The sequence below is a fragment of the Bubalus kerabau genome, chromosome 3, assembly GCF_029407905.1.
Source record: "Bubalus kerabau isolate K-KA32 ecotype Philippines breed swamp buffalo chromosome 3, PCC_UOA_SB_1v2, whole genome shotgun sequence".
NCBI lineage: Eukaryota > Metazoa > Chordata > Mammalia > Artiodactyla > Bovidae > Bubalus > Bubalus kerabau.
Genome location: NC_073626.1, coordinates 87,762,809 through 87,786,334, shown reverse-complemented (window position 1 = coordinate 87,786,334; position 23,526 = coordinate 87,762,809). Strand labels below are relative to the sequence as shown.

The following is a 23,526-nucleotide window of genomic DNA, read 5'->3' as shown; positions in this document are numbered from 1 at the left end:
AATGCCAAAGTTAAAAAGAAAGAGAAAACATTGTCAAACAAAAAGAGTATTAATCAAAGGCTTACTATGTGCCAAGCATTAACAGAAATGTTTGCATTATACGTTAATTAGATGTAACAGCCTATCCATCATTTCATTCATCCACACGTCAATAAGCATTTACTCAATGTCTTTTCATTAGGTGTAGACATTGTGTCTGGAACACAAAGATGTTTAAGGTATAGCTGACAACTCTCAGGAACTCTTTCTAGCCGAGCACATGGATCAAGACTCAAGAAAAGAAAACAAATGATCACAACACAATGTGATAATTCTTCCATGGAAACAAAGAAAGTGACAGCAAAATGGTAGAAGCAACTTCCATTTTGGAAGGGTTTAGAAAAAATTTTTATCTTGTAAACCGTGGGTTAGTGAAGAGATAAACTGAAATTAAGCCTGAATAAGAAACAAAATTTGAATTTTTAAAACAAAGTCAAGCTATAAAGGGCTATGAACACCAAGAGTATTTTAAATTCAATATAACAGTTCACAGGACCCTTATGGGCTGTAGAGTTGTTGGGGGATCAAGCCAGAGGCAACCTGCCTAAGGAATTGGAGGATGCAGAAAACCAAAGGTAAAAGGTAAGATATTGTCTAGGAGAACAGGTGGAGTTGAAGGGATGGACTGCTAGACCAGCTTTGGTGGCTGAAAAAGAACAAAATAGCAAGTTCCTTAAAAAAATAAAAATTGAGTTACTAATGATTCAACAATCCTACTCCTGGGCATATGTCCAGAAAAGATGAAAACCCTAATTTGAAAAGATACATGAATCTCAGTGTTCATAGCAGCACAATTTACAATAGACAAGACACTGAAGCAACCTAAATGTCCATCAACATATGAATGCATAAAAAAGATGTTTTATATATATATATATATGTATATACATATAATAGAATATTACTCAGCCACAAAAAGAATGCAATAATGCCACATGAGACAACATGGATGGACATAGAGTTTATCTTACTAAGTGAACTAAGTCAAAAAGAAAAAGAAAAATATCATATAACTTATACATGTAATCTCTCCTTGGAAGAAAAACTATGACAAAACTTGACAGCATATTAAAAAGCAGAAACATCACTTTCCTGAGAGAGGTCCATTTAGTCAAAGCTATGCTTTTTCCAGTAGTCATGTACAGTTGTGAGAGTAGGACCATAAATAAGGTTGAGCGCTGAAGAACTGATGCTTTCAAATTGTGATGCTGGAGAAGATTCTTGAGAGTCTGTTAGATTGCAAGGAGACCAAATCAGTCAATCCTAAAGGAAACCAACCCTGGATATTCATTGGAAGGACTGATGATGAAGCTGAAGTTCCAATACTTTGGCCACCTGATATAAAGACTCATTGAAAAAGACCTTGATGCTGGGAAAGACTGAGGGCAGGAGGAGAAGGGGGCAACAGAGGATGAGATGATTAGACAGCATCACTGACTCAATGGACATGAGTTTGAACAAACTCCAGAATATAGTGGAGGACAGAGGAGCATGGCATTGAGGTTGGACATGACTTAGTGACTGAACAACAATATATGTGTAAACTAAAAAAAATATAAATGAACTAAATGTAATCTAAAATACAAATGAACTTACAAAGTAGAAACAGACTCACAGACACAGAAAACAAACTTATGGGAGTTCCCAGGTGACCTAACGATTAGGATTCTGGCTTTTACTGCCCTGGCCCGGGTTCAATCCCTTGTCTGAGAAGTGAGACCTGCAAGTCTGGTACTGTTTTCCCCTGTACCTAGTGCTGAATTGGAGGAGTGCTGTCAGTTCTTCAGTCCTGCATTCACAATGCCCAAGGAGGTCATTACTCTGCATTCTACCTTACTTTACATTTAGAAATGTCCAGCCTCGGTAACAGCTGAACCTGGTCAAAGTGTTAAGGTTTTGTTGCTCAGTAGAGAAAGCAATGGCAACCCACTCCAGTACTCATGCCTGGAATATCCCATGGACTGAGGTGCCTGGTAGGCTACAGTCCCTGGAGTCCCGAAGAGTCGGATGCGACTGGGCAACTTCACTTTCACTTTTCACTTTCATGCACTGGAGAAGGAAATTGCAACCCACTCCAGTATTCTGGCCTGGAGAATCCCAGGGATGGAGGAGCCTGGTGGGCTGCCATCTATGGGGTCGCACAGAGTCGGACACGACTGATGCGACTTAGCAGCAGCAGCAGCAGAGAACAAAGGAGTTGAGCCTTTGTATGTTGTAGTGACCCCTGAAGGTGACTGAGTTGACACCTCAAGGCTCTCACATCACCAGTCATTTAGAATAGCTCCCTTACCAGGGAAAGGAATAACCGCGCCCCTGTTGTTGTTTAGTTGCTAAGTTGTATCCATCTCTTAGCAAACTCACGGACTGTGGCTCTCCAGGCCCCTCTGTCCATGGGGTTTCCCAGGCAAGAATACTGGAGTGAATTGCCATTTCCTTCTCCAAGAGATCTTTCTGAATCAGGCCATCTTGAAGGTTATATCCTAGGAGAAGCTGTATAGTGGAAGCTCAGGAATGTACAGTGTGGCAAATAAAGTTGGCAGAAAGAGTTTCAAGGGCAAACATCAATGAATGAACATTACACTTCTGCTCATGCAATTATCTGATAATGTGATCAGTGGTTATCTTATAGTGGTCTGTAAAGTATGTGCTATTCATTTTTAAAATTTTGACATGAACTCTGTTTATGTGAAAAATAAGGGCTGGCTGACCCTCTTAGCTGGAAAGAACCAAGGAAGAACACTTCTTTGTTTTATTATTTAGTAGAAATGATGAGGGCTTCTAAGAGTGAATGTAGCAGGGGAAAGGGGGCTAAATGGAGCCCATGAATTCCAAGGAAACAAAGTGAATAACTAACAAAGTTTGGTAAGTGAAAGAATATAACACAGGGTTGAAAGAGAAAATTTCACTTAGTTGTTTTTCTCCCTCCAAAGTGAGATCTCCTGTCTGTCTTTCACAAAATCAACTGAGAGATTGGGAGAACACAGACTCCCAAGCCCCACTCAAGAACTACTGAATCTAGACACTGACCATATTTAGGATACAGTCTTGAAGCCTGCACTTTATGAAGCTTCCAATATGACATTTACGTTTTTTCAAAAATTTTTTAAAAGAGAACCACAGCTCTTCTTTTTCTTCCATAAAGTCATTTCTGATTCAGTTTTATAGGACTATTCTTTTCATTCTACTTATACAAGACAGAGGAAATAATCTAAGAAGGAAGTCAGCAAAAGAGATTCTGAGGAAGTAAAAGAAGATTAAATGCAGTGGAGACTGCATGCTCCAGAGGAGAGAAAGTGAGCTCTGAAAACAAATACTCCAGTTACTTGCTTATTGTATGACCTTGGACAAGTCACTTAATCATCTCTATCTCCAATTAACAAAGTCAGGAAAAACCAACCTGTGATGGAAGTGTTATGAAAAATAAATGAAATAGAGGCTGACATAGTGCCAGTACTCAGAAAACTTCCCTGGTATTTCACCATCTTTTTATTCTAGTAGTAGAGAATGGTAGAAGAGAGGACCAGTTCCCTTCAGAAGAAAAGGGTTCAAGTCTCAGCTCTGCTGCAGATGACTCCTGACAGGCCAATTAAAGCCCAAAGCCTCGGTTTCCTGATTGCTAAAATGGTGATATTTATGGTTACTAAAAAGAAGAGCTGTGTGATTTCAATGAGAGGATGCGAAGTGCAACACAATAGTCATTATTATATTAATACACAGCTCTCATTTCCTAGACCATAGATTCCTTGAGGGCAGGCTCTGCATTTGATTTGTCTTTAAATACTTTCATGCTGCTGAATCATTTAAGAATCTCCATACGATGGAATAGAGAAGGAAATGGCAACCCACTCCAGTATTCTTGCCGGGGAAATCCCATGGACAGAGAGCCTGGTAGGCTACAGTCCAAGGGGTTGCAAGAGTCAGGCATGACGTAGAGACTAAGCCACCACCACCATGGTCTGGAGTGGCATAGAAACCTGAGGTTCTGCCCATAAAGGATGGGCTGAGATATTCCAAAGAAGCAGGATATTTTGGTCTACAGAATAAAAAGACGTTGTCACAGGAGATGGCAGGTGTTGGAAATCCTGAGACTCACTTTGGGTGGCATTGACTTCCTCCTGAAGGACACAAAGAGAGCCAGATGCAAGCCTGACATGGCTAATTGGGAGGTGTGTGGTCCTCTTGGAGCCTTTTCCTGAGATGTGACAGAGTGCCTGCCAAGACTAATCAAACCCAAATGCTACCCACTTCTGCTGAATCATATGGGGCTGTATTATAGCATCTAGGAACCTGGGATTTCTCTCTCATGATGTTGAAGTCCTAGATAGGAAATAGAAAGTCTGGGAACACAGGTGGTGTTTTCATTTCTCCCTGCATCTGAAGGCGATAACTTTGGAAAGGATAGAGAAAGGGAGACAAAAGTAAATGGTATTAGGAAACAGGATTTCTCCTTTCTAGATCAAGAGTTATAATATTAATGCCTTGCCATTGGGCCAAATACAGAAAGCAGGTTATGTTGACTTACTGGGTCAGAGATTATCTGATTCAATTAAAAGAATTAAATTACTTTAGAATTCAAAGCAATGGGATAATAAATTAACGATTATTAGGGAAGATCTTGTGGAGAGATGTCCAGTAATTCCTAGGGAAAAACAAGAGGGAAGCAGATCAGAAATTGGACCCATGGCCTTACATGTCTACAGAGCAATGGATATGAATAATTAATGAGGATAATTTCACATTTAAACATGGATGCACATGTGAATTCATAAGTATCACCTTGATCCAACGGGATGAAAGATTCACAGCCAGAATACAGCATTGAGAGGATGAGGAGTTATACAAAAAGGAAGGTGCATGAGATACACACAAAAATATGAGACTTGAAAAGATCAATCAAGATTAATAATATGAAAAACATAAATGTAAACCTAAGTATTTGCACATAGGCTCAAAATTAACCTCCAAAAATAACTTGAGAGGTCTAGTTTAACAGATCTTCAAATGAAAATAAGCTGAGACGTCTCAGGTTATGGAAAACTTCAGATGAGTCTGTGGGTGCCAGCGTTGGTGACAAAAGGCAAACCCGGGCATGGATCACACGTTACATCTCATCTTTCCTGTATTCTGTACTGACTGTATCTACAGTATTTTGTCCAACCCTAAACACTGTGTTTTAACAGGGTCTTATTAAGAACATATAAGAGAACTGGAAGGATTTATCACAGGAAACTAAAAGAAAAATCCCTCTGGAGTCATATGATGCTTGATGTCTTTTCTTTGTGAAGGGCTATCATAAGGCAGAAAAATTAGGATCTAGCTCACTCTGTATATTACAGAGGAAAGAATGCTAAGCAATGAGTGTGGATTACAAAGAAACAGATTTTGATGAATACAGGTATGTCTTTCTAACAGTGTCAGTTGCTCAAAGAATGGATTGAGCTTTTTTGTTAGAAGCAGGACCTTCTTGATATTAGAAGTTACTCAGCAGAGGTGAGAGAACCACTTGGCAATAAATGAAAACCAGATCTTACAGGCTTCTTTCAACTCTAGTAGTCTGTGATGCTGGATAAAGGAAGTAAAGGAAGCTGATGAATCAAAAGTAACTTCTAGGTTTTGAGGTTACATGCTTTGGAGGAGGTAATATAATCAACAGAGAGACAGACAAGGGAAAGAGAGATCTTTGGGAGAATAAATGAAGGGAATGAGCTTGAGGAAATGGAAGAATGTTCAGATGGTATCAACAGCATCAGTTTAAGTCATTTCAAATCCAATTAATTTTGTTCTTTTCTCTGGACCTGGCACTTAAGACCTTATTCATTGGTTAAGGAATTGCAATTTATTAGTTGTTAAGGTGAGGAGGAAGGAAGGGAAGAAGGAACTAATATTCACTGAGTCACTCTTAGACTTTAAATAGATTATCTCAGTTAAACTTCCAACCTTGTATAGGATAGTATTATTTTACTCACTTTACAGATGAGGAAATTAAAGTGAGAGAAGTTCACGACTGAAGCGACTTAGCACACACACACTCATGCATGGTGGCTAAAGAGACTCTAGAACACAGTGTTTAAGCCTAGAGTCCAGTCATATTTTGAGGTCATTTATGTCCATATGCAATGATAAGTTAGTACTAGTTCACCACAAAGAAAATCTGGGTAAACACATTCTTTATACATCAGTATAAATTAGAGACATTATTAAAAACAGAGACATTACTCTGCCTACAAAGGTCTGTATAGTCAAAGCTACGGTTTTTCCAGTAGTCATGTACAGATGTGAGAGCTGGACAATAAAAACGGCTGAATGCCAAGGAACTGATACATTTGAATTGTGGTGTTAGAGAAGACTCTTGAGAGTCCCTTGGACAGCAAGGAGATCAAACCAGTCAATCCTAAAGGAAATCAACACCGAATATTCATTGGAAGGACTACTGTTGAAGCTGAAGCTCCAATACTTTGGCCACTTGATGCAAAGAGCTGCCTCATTGGAAAAGATCTTGATGCTGGGAAAGATAGAAAGCAGGAGGAGGAGGGGATGATAGAGGACGAGATGGCATCATCGACTCAATGGACATGAGTTTGAGCCAGCTCCAGAAGTTGGTGATGAACAGGGAAGCCTGGTGTCCTGCAGTCCATGGGGTCGCAAAGAATCAGACATGACTGAGCAACTGAACAACAATACATTGGTTACAGCTTTTTGATTTAATGTTCTGGTTTCATAGGAAAAAAAAAATCTACTTTAATGGCTAATAATTTAGATATTAGAGAGAACTGAAAAAGCAAAGATTTAAAATAAATTACTCATTTTGACATTTTTCCTAATTAAATCTGTGTGATCCATTGTTACGAACATCACTATACAAATGCTTCAGAAAAAAATAATATGAAAATAGAGCATGTTCTATTTATGTGCTGTATGAATACCTTATTGACGAGAACCATAACTTTTCCAGGTTCAGATGCTTTTTTCTTGTCCAAGTGATCCTTGGCAATGTAAACGGCCACTCTGGTTTTCCCACTCCCTGTAGGGAGGCATATAATGATGTTCTTCCCCTCCAGGGCAGGCTGGGCCACTTCCAGCTGGTAAGGCCTGAGATTCAGCTCTGGCTCGGGGGATGCTCTTTGAGCCACATTCTCATCATCTGAAGGAGGTTACAAGGAAGAAAATTAAGGAAACAGACAACAAAATAACTAAGGCTGGAAAAGACTCTGATGCTGGGAGGGATTGGGGGCAGGAGGAAAAGGGGACGACAGAGGATTACATGGCTGGAAGGCATCTCCGACTCGATGGATTTGAGTTTGAGTGAACTCCGGGAGTTGGTGATGGACAGGGAGGCCTGGTGTGCTGCGATTCATGGGGTCACAAAGAGTCAGACATGACTGAGCGACTGAACTGAACTGAACTGAACTGAGGAAGCCTGAAATGGAACATGGGCCCCTTGCAGCTTAAATCTCCTTTCATATGGGGTCCAAACCAATCCATTTTATGTACCAAATGGGTGTCAGCTCACTGTGTTTGCAGGACACAGCCCAAGCACTCTGGAAGTGGCCTAGGGCATGGGAATGGAGAGGGAAGGGATTAATAGGATGGAGGATTAGGAGGTGGCAACACAGAGAAGTCTTTTCAGAGAGTGGGCAAAGCCAAGTGGAAATGACTGTGGTGCAGGCTTGGCAGTTGATGATTCTTAATGCCTCAGACTTGCCATTTCTTTGTGGAACCATTCTACCCCACCCAGTTCTCTTTCACCAACAAATCAAGAGGGACAGGGAAAGTAGGACTCCTTTTTCTATATTCCCCCTCACTTTTTATTGCGAAGAAATATTAAAGTTGATGCTGCTTTCCTTCATGTGAAAAACTTTACCTGACAAACCAAACACCAAAAAGCATATCTATCTGTCTATCTTCTGTCTGTAGATCATCTGTCTCAAATACCTAAAAATGGTTCCCCCAATCCAATTGTTGCCATTTAAGCAACCAGATTAAACAGAAGCTGTATTTAGGGAAAAGGTGCTAGCCTTTTTCATGCTAGCCTTCAATCTCTAAGTGTGCAGTGAAAGATGAAAGACAATTTTGTTGGTTCATAACTGGATTGTGACTAATTTTGCTATTTAGCTTTGAATGTGATTTTTATCACTTTCTTATAGGCATGTCTCCACATATTCATGTTTTCCTGAAACTCAAAGCACAATACATTAAAAATATTTTCAGCTAGAGTAGATCTCTACATTTAAAATACTGATAAAATACATGCTAACATACATTAATTTTATAAACATTAGAATAAAATCATTATAATATGTCTTGGTTTAAATATACATTTTTTAGAAGTGACCGAGTTTATCTATATTCAGTTCAGTTCAGTCGCTCAGTCGTGTCCGACTCTTTAGTCAGGGGGAAAGATCTAAAAATGTATAACTTATCATGTGGAATGCAGTAAAATAAATATTGTATCAATTTAAAAGCCCATCTTTTGCTTTATGTAATCACAAGAAAAAAAAATGAAATGACAGCACTTATCAGTATTTCATTACACATGAAGTAAGCATTCTGTCTCTTATCAATGAATGCAATAAAATTAAACTAACAGAATCCCATTAACTTCAAAAAAAGTTGCTGATTGTTCCATTTCAGCAACTGGATGATACTGTTTAACCGGGTTTTAACTTGCTGTGATAGCACTATCTGAATAGGTAGGAAAATTCACACCAAATACCACTTAGTCCAAGTCATCTACTAACCTGGCAGGAAATTTGCCTTCTGTATGGATGAGTAAACATATATGCAATACATTTACGTTATCATTGGCTCATCTGCTGATTCATTTATTAGGATTGTCAGGAAGAACTCATTCAAGATCACCAGCTTTTAAAAACACACATTGACAAGTTTTCTTTCCATTGTCTTTGAACTCTGTAGCAATTATAATAACCCATCCTCTATTATATTTACATAAGATTCAAGTTGACTTCAGAATATCATTGTGCTGTGCTCAGTTGTGTCTCACTCTGCGACCCCATGGACTATAGACTGCCAGGCTCCTCTGTCCATGGAATTTTCTAGGCAGAAATACTGTAGTGGGTTGTCACTTCCTACTCCAGATGATCTTCCTGACCAAGGGATTTAAACCATGTCTCTTGTGTCTTCTGCGCTGGCAGAGGGGGTTCTTTACCACTAGCTCCACCTGGGAAGCCCAGATAGCTCAATATCATCCATATTTTTTTGAGTCAATTCTAGGAAACTTGATTGGTAGCCTCAAGTTTAAAAGAGAGGCACAGAGTGAATATGGAAAAAATCAGAGTTGGATTCATTGTGAGGATAGCATCCAAAGAAAAAGAGCTGGGTGAGTGCTAAATATTCAGCCTGATTCTTGCCTTATCACATCCTCTGACACAGGAATGAAAGAATATATCCACATACGCAATGAAAAGAGAATTTTCTCTTCTCTGTCACCAGAAGGAGAGAATTGGGCTGGTGTCAGGGAGCCAGGAGCCAATTTCCTTTATAAAAAAAAAAATGTTTGGGTTTTGTTTGTTTGTTGTTTGCTTCTTTTTGGCTCTCTTTGAAAAAGCAAAATTAATTAAATGCAATAATAAAAATGGTATTTAAAATATGCACAGGCTTTGAATAATATTGTGCCCATCCTCTACAACAAGTATTTATCAAAGACCTTAAAATTATACTATACCATACAAATGGTCAAAAAATGAAATCAAATAAGGCTTAAATAATAACATTCTATTGAAACTGCACCATGTGGCAAATTTCATTCTCACATTGATTTTTGACAGCTGAGTTATTCTTGGAGAGAAAAGGTCTGTCACTGCATGTGTTTGAAAATGACAAAGTATTCCTTTACCTATAGTACGTAACCTCAGAAAAATATACCATTCCAGCTGGACAAATATTAATAGATATTACCTCAAAATAGGAAGGAAACACTTTCTACATATCAGGCCAATGTACATTGCCAAAAACATTGCCACTTTGCAAGAAGCAGTATATCCCTCTGAGACTGAGGAACAGAAAAACAAAAAAGCCTCTCACGGTATAATTAAAATATTTAAACGTCAAAAGTACCACTAATTATGCTTTACTATGGCATAATAATACTATGAAGGAATATAATGTCACATCCATGATTCTTATGCCTCATAATGTAACCTCTAAACGTGGACAAAGGGCGTGTGGAATAGGGTCCCTTTGATGTCAACTTCAGAAATTAAACATAATCCCAAACACTGCAATGCTTTCAGTGAGTCAGTGCATGTTTAACAATTTGCAGTTTACATAAATCTATATTAAACTGATTTGTATGTCAACTTATAGCACGCACATGAAAGAAAGGAATTTCATAACTTTATGATTTCAGAATTTTGCTATCCACTATGCAATCTTATACCCTCTAGTCTTTATTCCTAAGCACTAACCATCCAGAACTTCACTGAGTTGCCCTTTAAAAATGTGTGTCTTCAAATGTATTTGCCTTTGGAAATGTATTTGCTTTTTAAAAGTAGGTTGCATTCAGATTTATCACGCCTTTCATGCCATATTGAAGACTGAAAATCAGTAAATAGTTGCATTTGCTAACAGTGCTAAACAGACAAAATGCCCTGCACACAGAGGATATCTATTAGATAGTAATTAAATGAATGAATATTGTTGAAAAGCCCTTACTCAGGCAAACAAAAATTAGGAGAAGGTCCAGAAGCTTAAAGCAATCATAAAGATGTTAAATATTAGCTAGAGTGTATTTTGAGTTCTAGTATCAATACCATTTAATAAAAATGTTAATTATTAAATTTAACAGTTGTATAACAAGCACAGAAAAAACAAATAAAAGCCACAGAAATATGCACATGCCAAGAACTTAATATTAACACTGACTAAATTGAACAGAAAATTAATTAACCCTTTTTAATTAACATTAAAGTTATGACTGACATTTGGTGAATTGAGTTTCCTCAAATCAACTTGTTCTAAGTTATTTGGGGGTTATTAAGAGACAAGAGCATTTAAATAAAAGAGGTGGTAGTTTCCCTTGGGAAAGCTTTAGGGCAGATGGCCATCTTTATGTAAACTGTTTTGCCCTTTTAGGCCTATTGTAGATGTAAATTTCTATAATCCTTCAGACAATGCAGGGTAATCTGAAGTACACAATATTTCCTAAGTGTTTTCTGTAACTCAGTCACAGAACAAATGAAGAATAGTTTCTTAATTTGCCATTTTGCTGCTGCTTCTTTGCTGACCATATTGCAAAACACTGATTTTTGTTTGCACTAATTTGTTCATTTTACTTATAAAATATTTCAAACACACAAATATTAGAAAGACATGCAAGGGCCCATCACCCATTCTTAATGTGAACATTTCACCTCAGTAGTAATAATGGAAATGCACATTCAAAGGACAGAAAGAAGAGATAAGAAATGGATCAGACTGACCAAAGTCAGGGAGTCTGACAACAGGAAGTCTTGCTAAAGTGTGGAGATTGGGAAGAGGCCCTCCTATTTACTGTATGTGTGTGTGCTCAGTTGCTAAATTGTGTCCGACTCTTTGTGACTCTATGGACTGTAAGCCTTACGGGCTCCTCTGTCCATGGGATTTTCCAGGCAAGGATACAGGAATAGGTTTCCATTTCCTTCTCCAGGAGATATTCCTGACCCAGGGATTGAACCTACATCTCTTGGTTGGCAGGCGGACTCTTTACCTCTGCACTACCTGGGAAGCGGGTGGGATATTAAACTGATACAAAGAACAATTTGGGAAATATCTAGTAAATTTCTCATTTAGTGATGAAAATATTTTGCAAACTCAACTAAAGGGATGTTTATAAATATTTAAATTCTTTTAACTATATGTGTATATTATAAAGCTTAAGAGGGACTCATTAAATGCCATTAACTATAGTCATACTCACCTCATATATATTACTTTTATTTATAATGTATTTTAATTTTTTAAAATGTAGGGGTTGGAAATAAATGTATAAAATTGAGTATATAATTTAAAAGCAGTCAAATTAATTGAAACAGATCACATAAATAAAACAGATTACATGGTTCTATGGAATGTGGCATATGCCAGACCAAAAAGCTATGTACTGGATCAAAATTAGAGACCTTGAGTCTAAGACTTGTAAGTTGTACTTTTCAAGAAAGTGAATGGCAAAGTTCCAAAACTATTTCAACTGTAGAAAAGAATTGCTTTAATTGCATAAATACATTAGGGAGGGTATGAACAGCCCCCATGCGTTCCACTATATGGTGTCTTATTTCACACTTTTTAAGGTTTACACAACAGTTAGGCAGTACCTGAATCACTTCCCATGGTGCCTGAATCACTGCCCATGTTGCTGTTATGTCCAAGACTTTCATCTAAGCAGCTGACACTTCCTTCTGCCAAACTTGTGTCTGATTCTGCAAAGGAAAACATTTTAAAATATTTTAAAAATATTTCTGAGAATAAACGTATTTTAACTGCACACCTCTACAGCACACAGTACATACAGTTCAATGCAAGTGGAGAAGGTGCATCCAGACAATCACGAATAAAAGGTAAGAGTTTCTGGCAAGCGATGTTTAAAAACTCCACTATGAATGAGCAGCTGTCGGGGACTGAATCAAATACATGTATTTACCTACTTAAAGTACCGTACATCCAATATGAGGGCTCATGCAAATTTTTAAGGAGTTACAACTTTTGTTGTCCCCCTTTGTGTGAATTTTGTCCAGAAAAATATCTGAGCCTGATATTATCACTTAAACATAAGTACTATGTAGAAACCATTGAGTCATCTGCATGTAAAATGGTAGAGAATTAATGTTATAGAACAATTAATGAATTAGTGAAGAACATGGTTCTACTGATAAGTTATGAAAACAGCAACTCAGTGATACACATAACTAAAATCTCACAAAGAATTTATTCAGACTATCAGGCAAGCCTGACATTGCAGGGGCACTAGAAGCTTACATGAGGTTGGAAATTATTTTTTTCTTTCTTATAATTAAACTAAGCTTCCATCAAGAATGACAGTTAATAGAAGTGGCAAGGGCACATTTCATTTATTAATCCTGATTTTTTTCTTTTGTTCTTTTCAATACTCAGCATCAATTCCTTTTGAAAAACCTTCCTTCCCACAACGGAAGGCTTCCCTTCTTACAGTTCATTTCCAAGGATTTATGCAATCCCATCCGCAAGGATCAGAACTATTGCTAAACTGGTAAAAATAAATGAAAGATGGTTACAGATGTTGGTTTTGGAATTAAAAGACTTGTGAAATTTGCTGTTGGCAATGCTATGAGCCTAACTTCCTTCCCCTTGTTTAAAATTGGGCTAGTAGAGGTACAAGATATTATATATAAAATAAGCTACAAGAATATATTGTAGAACACAAGAAATATAGTCAATATTTTATAATAGCTATAAATGGACTAAAACCTTTAAAAATTGTGCACACCTGTAACCTATATAAGGTTGGTGGCCATAGTGGTAAAGAAACTGCATACCAATGCAGGAGATGCAGGTTCTATCCTTGGGTCAGGAAGATCCCCTGGAGGAGGGCATGACAACCCACTCCAGTTTTCTTGCCTGGAGAATCCCCATGAGCAGAGGAGCCTGGTGGGCTACAGACCAAGGGTTGCAAAGAGGCGGACACGACTGAAGCGACTTAGCACACGTGCACACATGTAACCTACATAAATACTGCACATCAACTATACTTCAATAAAATAAAAAATAAAATGGAGCCAGCACAATTTACTTCACAGTATTTGACAACCATGTAGTAATGTTACGTACAACAAGTTCTTTGCATATACTTGTTGGTGATTGAAAAATGAAATCAAATTCAAGTAGTTGGTGGACTACTAAGGCAAGAGTGTCATTTAAAAATATTTGGGGAATTCCCTGGTGGTCCAGTGGGTAGGACTCAGCACTTTCACTGCCAGGGCCTGGGATTCAATCCCTAGTCAGGGAACTATCAAGCCAGGCAGTGTGGCCTAAAATGAATAAATAAGTAATAAAAAATAAACCATCTTTAAAATTAATATTTCATAATATGTATACTTGTGAGATTATTATTTTATGCTAGAGTTCTCACAGGCACTAAATAAATTATATTAAAATAAGATTATGCTAAGTAAGGGCTTCCCAGGTGGTGCTTGTGGTAAAGAACCTGCCTGCAAATGCAGGAGACACAAGAGATACGGGTTTGATCCCCTCATGCAGGTCAGGAAGATCCCCTGGTGGAAGGCATGGCAACCCACTCCAGTATTCTTGCCCGGAGAATCCAATGGACAGAGGAGCCTGGTGGGCTACAGTTCATAGCATCGCAAAGAGTCAGACAAGACTGAACATGAACGCACCATGAAGCTAAGTAAAACCAGTCTGAATGTCAACATACTTAAACTGGAATTAGAAACGGGTGATAAAGAGACACAGTATGTTATCAATAAAACATGTCTAAACATGGACAATATATAACTCCTTAAAACTACAGTATCTGCTTTTTCTTCAACTGGTTATTTTTTTAAGTCTGGTGTGTTGAAGTATCATTTCCATACTGTAAAAATCACTCTTTTCAGGTGGATAAGTTGGATGAGTTTAACCTCAAAATTTGTCCTCAAACCCCTTCATTGTCACTTCCCTCCTGCTGTCCCCTAGCAATCACTGATTCAGTTTCTGTCTCTAGAGTTTTGTCTTTTTCAGAATGTCATATTGACGAATTGAGGTAATATGTAGCCTTTATGCTTGGCTTCATTAATTTAGAATAAGACCTTCAAGATGCATTCACGTTGTTATTTATATCAGTAATTTGTTCCTTTTTATTGCCGACTACTATTCCATTGAACATCTGTGAAATGTGGCTGTGGCATCTCCCTTCCAACTTGGATAAGCCTACTTAGCTGGGGAAACGTAATGGAATTACAGCCAATATAAATTAAATACATGAGATAGCTTTCTTAAAAGTTAAAAGAAAGCAGATAAGAAATTTATAAAAAAAAATTCTCAATGGACTTGCATACTGTTTAAGTATATTAGCACAACACAAATATACTCATGTGAAAATACTGTGCTTATCAGTTGTCATAGATTAGCTCTGAAACTCAGATTTGAGGAATCCCTTATGATCACACGGGAAAACCTGTATATCTCACTGAGAGATTTTAAATATGGCACTTTGCAATTCCCAGAGGTATGCCTTGTTAGGAGCTCAGAGGCGAGTGTGGGATAGAACTGTCAAGTAGAAGAGCGTTTTGGGCAGATGTACTGATGAAAGAGAATATGAGTTGTAAGGAAAAGGCAAGGTGTAAAATGAGGTGGGGAAAATGTCATTGCAAGGATAATTCTAGATCTAGAAAGATAAATCAAGATTTTTAAGGCAAAAAAAGTGAATTTTGACATGCATTTTACTTGTTTTAAATGTGGTATAGAGAACTGAAGACAATGCCAAAAACACTGAAAAATACTAACAAATAACTGAACTGACTGATTATCTAAAATGAAACACTGTATCTTTAAGTTTTTCACTGAATATAACCCAGATGAAAATTATACTTGATTTTCATTTCATTTTCTAATCACTAGCAGTTAAACCATTATCTTAAACATACTCCATATATATGTATAGTCAGGATTTTCCCCAAGCTTTCTTCTAGCATATATAAGGTTTGAGAGAGCTGCTTAATGCAGCGTGCATGAATAATATATGACTATTAAAGAAAAATACTACCAAAATAGGATATTATTAATTAAGTTTATTATCTGGATTATTTTGGTTTCGTAAACAAATCCACAATGTGTCAGAGGACACTGAGCTCAGTGCTTACACAGATGTAAATGATATTTTAAGCTCTCAGCATCCTTTGTGGTAGATACCTATTAACACCTCAGTTTCATAGGTGAGAAACCAAGTCTCAGAGAGGGTAAATGATATATCCATATCACACAGCTAGAATGGAACAGAGCTGGGAATCCCATTTTCTGAATCCAAGTCTAATATTTCAGCGTTTTTTTGCCCAATGCTAAGCATGCCGATGATCTGTTAAAAGCTTTGTAAACAAGTGAACAATACTATATCCACAGAGTTAACTGGAATGATTTTTTTTTTAAGCATATAAACATTTGCATTATAATGTCAGTTTTTCTAACAATCTTGAAGTAGCTTATCTTGCCAGGGAAAAAAGTTAGAGATTATTTTATTTTGCTAACTAACATTTCTGATTTCATCCACAAATTTTCATTTACTTTACTTTTAAACATCCACACTTTTTTCTTAAATTTTATATAGGAGTACAGTTGATTAAACATCTATACTAAGTTCTAAATATTCTCTGCACACAAATAAAAGAGGAACATTTCTATCCTTCTTGGATAAAATTAATTGTGGTAATTCTGCTAGACATCATTATTAAAATGAAAGTGAACACAGAGAGGTCTATATCTTTGTCATTTTAAGGCTATATAAATCTCCAGTTTTCCAACACAAAAATAATTTTGTTTCCTCAGCAGCAATTTCTTATGCAATTGATATATTTTTTCTTTCATAGAAACAAAAGTACTAAAGGAAATAACCCTAATAATTAAAGAAAATATTTTGTTTCTTGATAACATTGAGAATGCTTTCTCCAGAGATTTTCTTCATGCATTTACCTAAAAAAATCATGTAACACACACACACGCACACCAAAAAGTCAGATCAAAAAAGTGTTATATGATGAAAAAATCAAACCAACCTATTGAATTTATAAACCAAGAGTTCCTGTAGTTGATTATATAGGATTATCATGAGTCATTCTTTGTACTTTTCACAGTATCAATCTGGATTTATGTCCTAATGACTAAAGTCATGTGTCTATGATTTTAAAATAGCTCAGATAAATAGTCAGTTGGAGACTGGGCGTTCCCATGAAAATGTGCTGTGGAGTCAAACAAATCAGTCTCCAGATCTGAGCTCGGCCACTGCTAACAAGTGACTTATCCTTTTTACCTTTTTAAAATATAGACAGCAATTTCTACTTTCTCTTTTATTATGAGAATGATTCTGTTAGATCAAATAAATAAATCTTTAAGAGAAAGAAATCTTAAATTCTCATGGAGTGGCTGTTTACATGAGCTTTGAATATTAGAGGTAGACTATATAACAAGTTTAATTAACTTATAGATAGGTGTCATTTCCTTTAGGAAAAATATCAAAGGTAGGTATGAAATGGATTAGAATATGCTGGTAATTTCTGTTTAAAGAAAAGCAGTTATTCCTGTGAAACTGCTGAAATGAAGAAAAACAATATTTATTCTGTTAAAAGACAGGATTTTCGATAATAATTTTGTAAACAACACGATAAAGAACAGCTTTTCCTATAATAATAGTGTCTAAGACCAGTCTATAAAACATGGGAGGAAAAAAAAAAAAAAAACTGCCTCATTTTACAATCACATCTTGAATAGTTTACTAATAAGGCAGAAATACTAACCTGAATCTGAGAAATTATATATTTAATATCCTATGGAACTTTAAATACTTTAAAATATTTTTAAACCATTTGGAAGCCAAAAAAAAATTTTTTTTTTTTTAATTTCAAATGAAGAAAACCCTCCTCCTTGAAGGCCTTTTCAGATCTATTTCAATGTAAAGTTTGCCCTCTGCTGGAAAAATGCTATATTAACAATGAGTTGATAAATATATTGTTATTCAGCCTAAGAACTGAGCTTCATTAGGTAAAACACCAATTGGTGCTTACTTCCATCCCTACCAGGTGGTGTTCCTCCTAATTTGAGCTTAAGATGCATTTATAACTTCATAGAAGATTCTTTCTTTCTTACCCCTTGCCTCAGCCTTTCCTTCTCTTTGCTGGAAAGTGGTTTTTGCATCACATTAGGAAGGGGGCCAGAGCCTCAGCGCTACTGAGAAAGGGCACCAGCAAAACCAATGGTTCTCCTGGGAGGCAGTGTTTATAAAGTATGCAAATAGTCTGATTTCACTTGCCAGGTAATGGTATATCTATTCTAGTTCTGACCTCTTGATGCACATTAGCTTTACTTCTTCAACTATCCCCTCCTTCCCTCTAGTTGCATAATCCCCAAAGTCTGGAACAGCAAAGATCATCCCAAGCTTCAAACACATGTGTATGTATGTGCGCTCACACAGGACTCAGGCTCGCTACAAGTGTGCTTACTGTCATACTACTAATAATACCAATCTCCTTTTCTTTTGAAATAACTATCTTTTCTGAAAGGAGATAGATGACTTTTATTTTCAGCTCTATGTATATGGATTTGTGCGTGCGTGTGCGCGCACACACACACACGCTTACATTTTGGTCTGTCAGATTCTGCTCTCTGTGCCAGGGAACATGTGTTCCCGCAGAATGGAGAGAAGCCACCTCCACCCACCTTGCATATTCTCTCCTGGATCCAAGCTTCTAGGAAATGAGTTCCCCAAAGGAAAAAAAAAAATAAAATCTCCTAGAGCCACAGGCCCACATGGCTATCCACCGAGCGCCTCTGCTCCTGTTTATAGAATTCACTCTGCTGAAGTGTTTCAGCCAGAATTAAATTAGAATTGTGTATATTGATGTTGGCTTAAATTGTGTCATCTATGCCCTTTAGCCTTTGGACTTGAGTCTTAAAGAGAAAGACAGTGATTCAAGTACAGGGTTGTAGGGATAGTCATACCCACTAGAGTGACCCATTCATTCACTGCTTGTCAGTAACAGGTAAAAAGTCTGAGAGCAGAGTCCGTTATGAGTGATAAGCATGATGACCACATGGGAAGTAAGTCTTGGCAATGCAGAGTGTAGGAATGCATGCAAGATAGATGGGAAGTGGAAATCTCTTTGGTTGGTAGGTACCCTTCAGGAAAAGCTATTCAAGTTATGTGGATCTGAGGAAAGTATGCAGAGAGGTGCATTTAAAGGTATCCTGGTAGGGACTTTCCTGGAGGTCCAGTGGTTAAGATGTTGCCTTCTAATGCAGAGGGTGAGGGTTTGATCCCTGGTTGGGGAGCTAAGATTCCACCTGCCTCGTGGTCAAAAAAACCAAAAACATAAAACATAAGCAATACTGTAAAAAATTCAATAAAGACTTTAAAGATGGTCCACATCAAAAAATAAATTCTTTAAAATGATAAATAAAGGCAAATCCTGGTAAATATTCAGTAGTAGCTTTTGGGGAGGAAAAAAAAAGTGACAATTTAATAGTGTTTGCCACATTGATTTGACGACTTGATTTGTAAGTTCTATTTGATCTAATTTAATAAGACAAAGATCTACTTCAAAAATAAAATAAAAGTGCTTGCCAACATTGATGGTGTTCATATTCCCCACCATGACTGATTTCAAGCTACCAGCATGATGTCACCCAGTGGAGCTGGGAAGAGATTTACACGCTGGGCTCCTGCAAGCCAGAAGGAACCTGTTCCAGCACCCTGATGGATAAATCTCTGTAATGAAACACTCTCCTACAAACACCATCTGAAATCATCACACATGGTTTGGGCTAATATTCCATAATTGTCCGAATGATAAACATTTAAGAGGGTTTTTGTGTTTTTTTTGCCTCAGGACAAGTCTTTGTAAAAATCATAGTTAAAGAAACCTGCTAACTTTCATTGATCCTAGAAATCTTACCTCCCACCCGCTCCTTCATAAATGCTCCTCTGGAATCCAACTGTTTCCCTACCCACATTTTTCACAGTATTTTGCTATGTTTATTATTAATACAACTGAATTTTCCTATGTTTAATGTGTGGGAGCATGCTCAGCCACTCGGTCGTGGCCAACTCTCTGCAACCCCATGGACTGTATTACCCACTGGACTCCTCTGCCCATGTGTTAATTATACCTGGATAAATTTTTATAAACTTTATTTTTTAGCAGCCTTAGGTTTCTAGCAAAATTGAGTAGAAGGTAGAGAGATTATGTATAACCTCCTCCATTATGAATACCCCCTAAAGCACATTTTGAACCTTCTTTATACCTGCACTTTCGCTTATGCTATCCATACAACGGAAAGTGTCAGCTGCCACTTCTGTTTACAAATCCAACACAGGACCTTCAAAGTGCCGATGAACTGCCTTCCAATCCTCCTCTGTGGTAAGTCTTCCCAGGCCTCTCCTCTAATGTATTCTCTTTTCCTAGAAACAAATTTCTGTCTGTGTTTAGGGGCACAAAACTTGTTTTCTTGAACTGGATTATAAACTCTCTGAGGGTGAGGACAGTACCCTAGCACTTGGCCAGAACTTATTCTCAGCTTCTAGTCCTATTCAAATAGAGAAGATAATGTCTAATGATCAAATTAAAATCACATTTGTTGAAACTCTGCTGAAAAAACTTTAAGCTTGTAGCCATATAAAAATCATGAAAATAAATCCAACTCATATTAGCTGCACAGCAGAGAGGTTTTTTCCCCATCAAAATACTGATATTCTCACTCCTGAGATATGAACAGTAATCCTCCTAGAACTATTATGCAATTGGGGGTCGTATAACTAAACCTAGATGTCTCTCAGTGGGTTTCAAACAAAATACAATCCTAGATTTTCTTTTAACAAACACAAAACAGCAGTTGTAACAAACTCTCTCTCTCTTTCTCAAGTCAAAATAATATTTGCCTCTTGGATTTCTGTACTAGTATTTCTAGTTCCCAATAATTAATATAACTAAATTTAGAAGAGATAGAGATGTAAAGGAGAGCTATCTAAATTCAGAGCAATCCTATAATAGTATGGGTGATCTCTCACAGTATTATCGAAGACTGCTGTATCAATTATCTTTCCCACTAAGCTCTCAAGTGCTATGTGGTATGTATTTCTAGAGATTCTAAAAATCTCGAAATTTCTAGAGGTTAGTACTAAAGAACATTATTCTGGTCCGCAAGTGCAAGGATAAATTTTGTGGCATTTTTACAGAGATTACTATAGACCAAGTCTAAGATTGGACTTTGGTCTATAAAAAGGCAAAACAAAACAACAACAAAAAGAATGCTCTAACAGATTGGGCCAGAAAGAAGGAGGCTGTTTTATAAAGGTCAATTTTTAAACCCCTCCTACAGAACATGATCTATGCAAAATATATCCACAATATATTCCAAAGCATAATGTCACCGGATAAACCTAAGGAGTGGAACATATGGGGGAATATGAAAAAGAAGGTATTAAAGTCTGAAAACAAGCAGGTTGGTAAGCTCATTAGCTGGGGTGGAATTTTAAAATCTTCACGTGAACGAATATATAAATCAAAATATACACATGCACTCACAGTCATGCGCACTGTGTATTCACACATGGCACACTCATCCTGTTACATTATAATCGTCCACCCGGGAACAGTGACATTCTACTCTCTTTATAAATGTCAAAGCGCCCTCTGCTGTCCAATCTGTGGAATTTGCATTTTCTAGTTTCGTAACAGGGAAATCCAGCGAAGAATGGAAAAGAAGTTTGGGGGATTATCTGCGGAACTCTGCGTAAATTTAAGTTCATCCCAAACACAATAAATTTTATTATTTAGTTTTAAATCTCATTTGCTTTGTTTTTATCTAATTATAGGGCACTAATTTGTAAAATAGTGTATTAAAAAAGTCAACTTTTAAATAAGTAAAATAACCACTTATTTGTTTTAACAAAGTTAACAGAAGAAATTGAAAATGATTGCATAAGCAATTTTACCATAAGCCTATAAATTTAACATATACCAGATAACTGTATATTTTCTATAGTTCAATTATTTTTAATAGAAGAAAATGAATGTGGGCTTTGTGTCCCTCTGATATTTTCTAGGGACATGTGGTCCAGAGAAACATCAAAGTTTTCCAATAGTTTCTTGTTAGAAAATGACCAGTGACTACAGAAAGCAGAACTATTACATCCAGCATGAAAATTCTATGAATAGTCTGAGAACTATTCAAATATCCTTTAGAAATTATTATATTAGTGTGGGAAAAAACAGATTATTGCATTAGTGTGGGTCTATCTTAATTATTAACCACTTTTTAAATGGAAGCAGTTGAAAGGAGAAAGGAAGAAGAAATGCCAACCCCCAAGGCAGAGGCATGACGAAAATGACTGTCCAGGACTGCCCACTAGGGAATTCTGATCTATCACCCCCAGGTTGAAGGAGAGCTGTGATTAAAATTAGTTTCACGGTGGGCCACTGTTACTAACGCTAGTGTGTCTTACCTGACAGGAGTGTTAAGGAGTAAAAAAGGTTAAAAACAATATATAAAGAATCTTTGCCTTAAAACTATAAATATTTATCATTTGTATCCACAAAGACTATTGGTCACTGAAAAAAAAATACTTTAAAATTGATTTGGAAATAAAACTTAGAGAAGTCTACTTTAAAATTAGAAATAATTCAAGCCACATTTTTTCTTTTTGCTTATGAAATTTCATATTTATAGAATGTGTGTAGCTTAAGTAATAAGTTCTTTCAATGCTACCTTGGTAACTGTACTTGGACTCTTAACCTGCTGTACTGAAATTCAAGCTAAAGATTATACATTATCAATATCAGTAAGATGCACAAAATTATGTAAATTAGTATTATTGAATATTTTCAATATTGAATACTTTCATATTTATCCTGATTGTTAAGCTTGCCAAAAATAACAATGTAGGCAAAATCCTTCTACAGTTAATTTTGCAACAAAAACTTCCATCAAAAGAATTCCAATAACTTCTTTGGGGGTAATGGTTCTTTAAAAGCCATATACATCAGTAATTCTTAGTTCTGAAGAACAACAACAAAAGAAACAAATAACTGGGAGGATCTACATCTATCAGGAGCAGTGTCAAGGCCTGAAGCAAAAGGCATTACACTTTTGTAGATCGGTTGCCAGAATGGATTGGATGAACCTGTTCCCAAGTCCACACGAGAAGTTCAGACAGCACAAGAACCTCACAGCCTAGTAGCTGTTGAAGTCTTGAACAGGATGGAGTCCTCAGATTATGGTACAGTTTGTTGACATGTCCTCAGACTAGTACACATCTTAGCAGCCTGTACTTTTCTTCCACAGCACTTGGTGCAGTGACAGACTACTGCTTGGCTGACATGCCCATCATGGAAAGCTCCACTGGGGCAGAAGCCACTTCTATTTTGTCCCATCACAATATTTACAGTGCTGAACTGAACAGTGCGTGCCTGGCACACAAGAGGAGTTTAATAAAGATTTATTAAAAGGAAGAAGTGAAAGAAAGGGAGGGAGGGGACCCCAAGAAGGAAAACAAACCCTTTCCTGTCTCTCAAGACCATTATTGTAAAATCCAGATTTTTTCACATGATGCAAATTTATGTTTTATATTAAATAGTAAGAAACAGATTTTTTTTTTAAGGCTACACCATGCATGGCTGTGGAATCCTTGTTCCCTGACTAGGGATTGAACTCACGCCCCACTGAAGTGGACTCTTGGAGTCCTAACCACTGGATCATCAGGGAAGTCCCAGAAAACAGATTAAAAAAAAAAGTTTTGCATTTAATTTTGTCCTT

The 23,526-nt window shown here is 36.9% G+C and overlaps 1 protein-coding gene across 2 annotated transcripts in view; it reads right to left on the bottom strand.

The window, feature by feature from the left end:
* IFIH1 (interferon induced with helicase C domain 1) overlaps window positions 1-23,526 on the bottom strand; it is a 56,507-nt gene that overhangs the window by 16,378 nt on the left and 16,603 nt on the right. Inside the window, exons 4-5 of one of the 2 annotated variants that reach the window (XM_055572413.1) lie at window positions 12,351-12,455; window positions 6,963-7,180 (exon numbers count right to left, since the gene is read on the bottom strand). In XM_055572413.1, the coding sequence (XP_055428388.1) occupies window positions 6,963-7,180; window positions 12,351-12,455 (323 nt within the window). The remainder of the gene's footprint in view (window positions 1-6,962; window positions 7,181-12,350; window positions 12,456-23,526) is intronic. The other variant, XM_055572414.1, reaches the window with a different exon arrangement.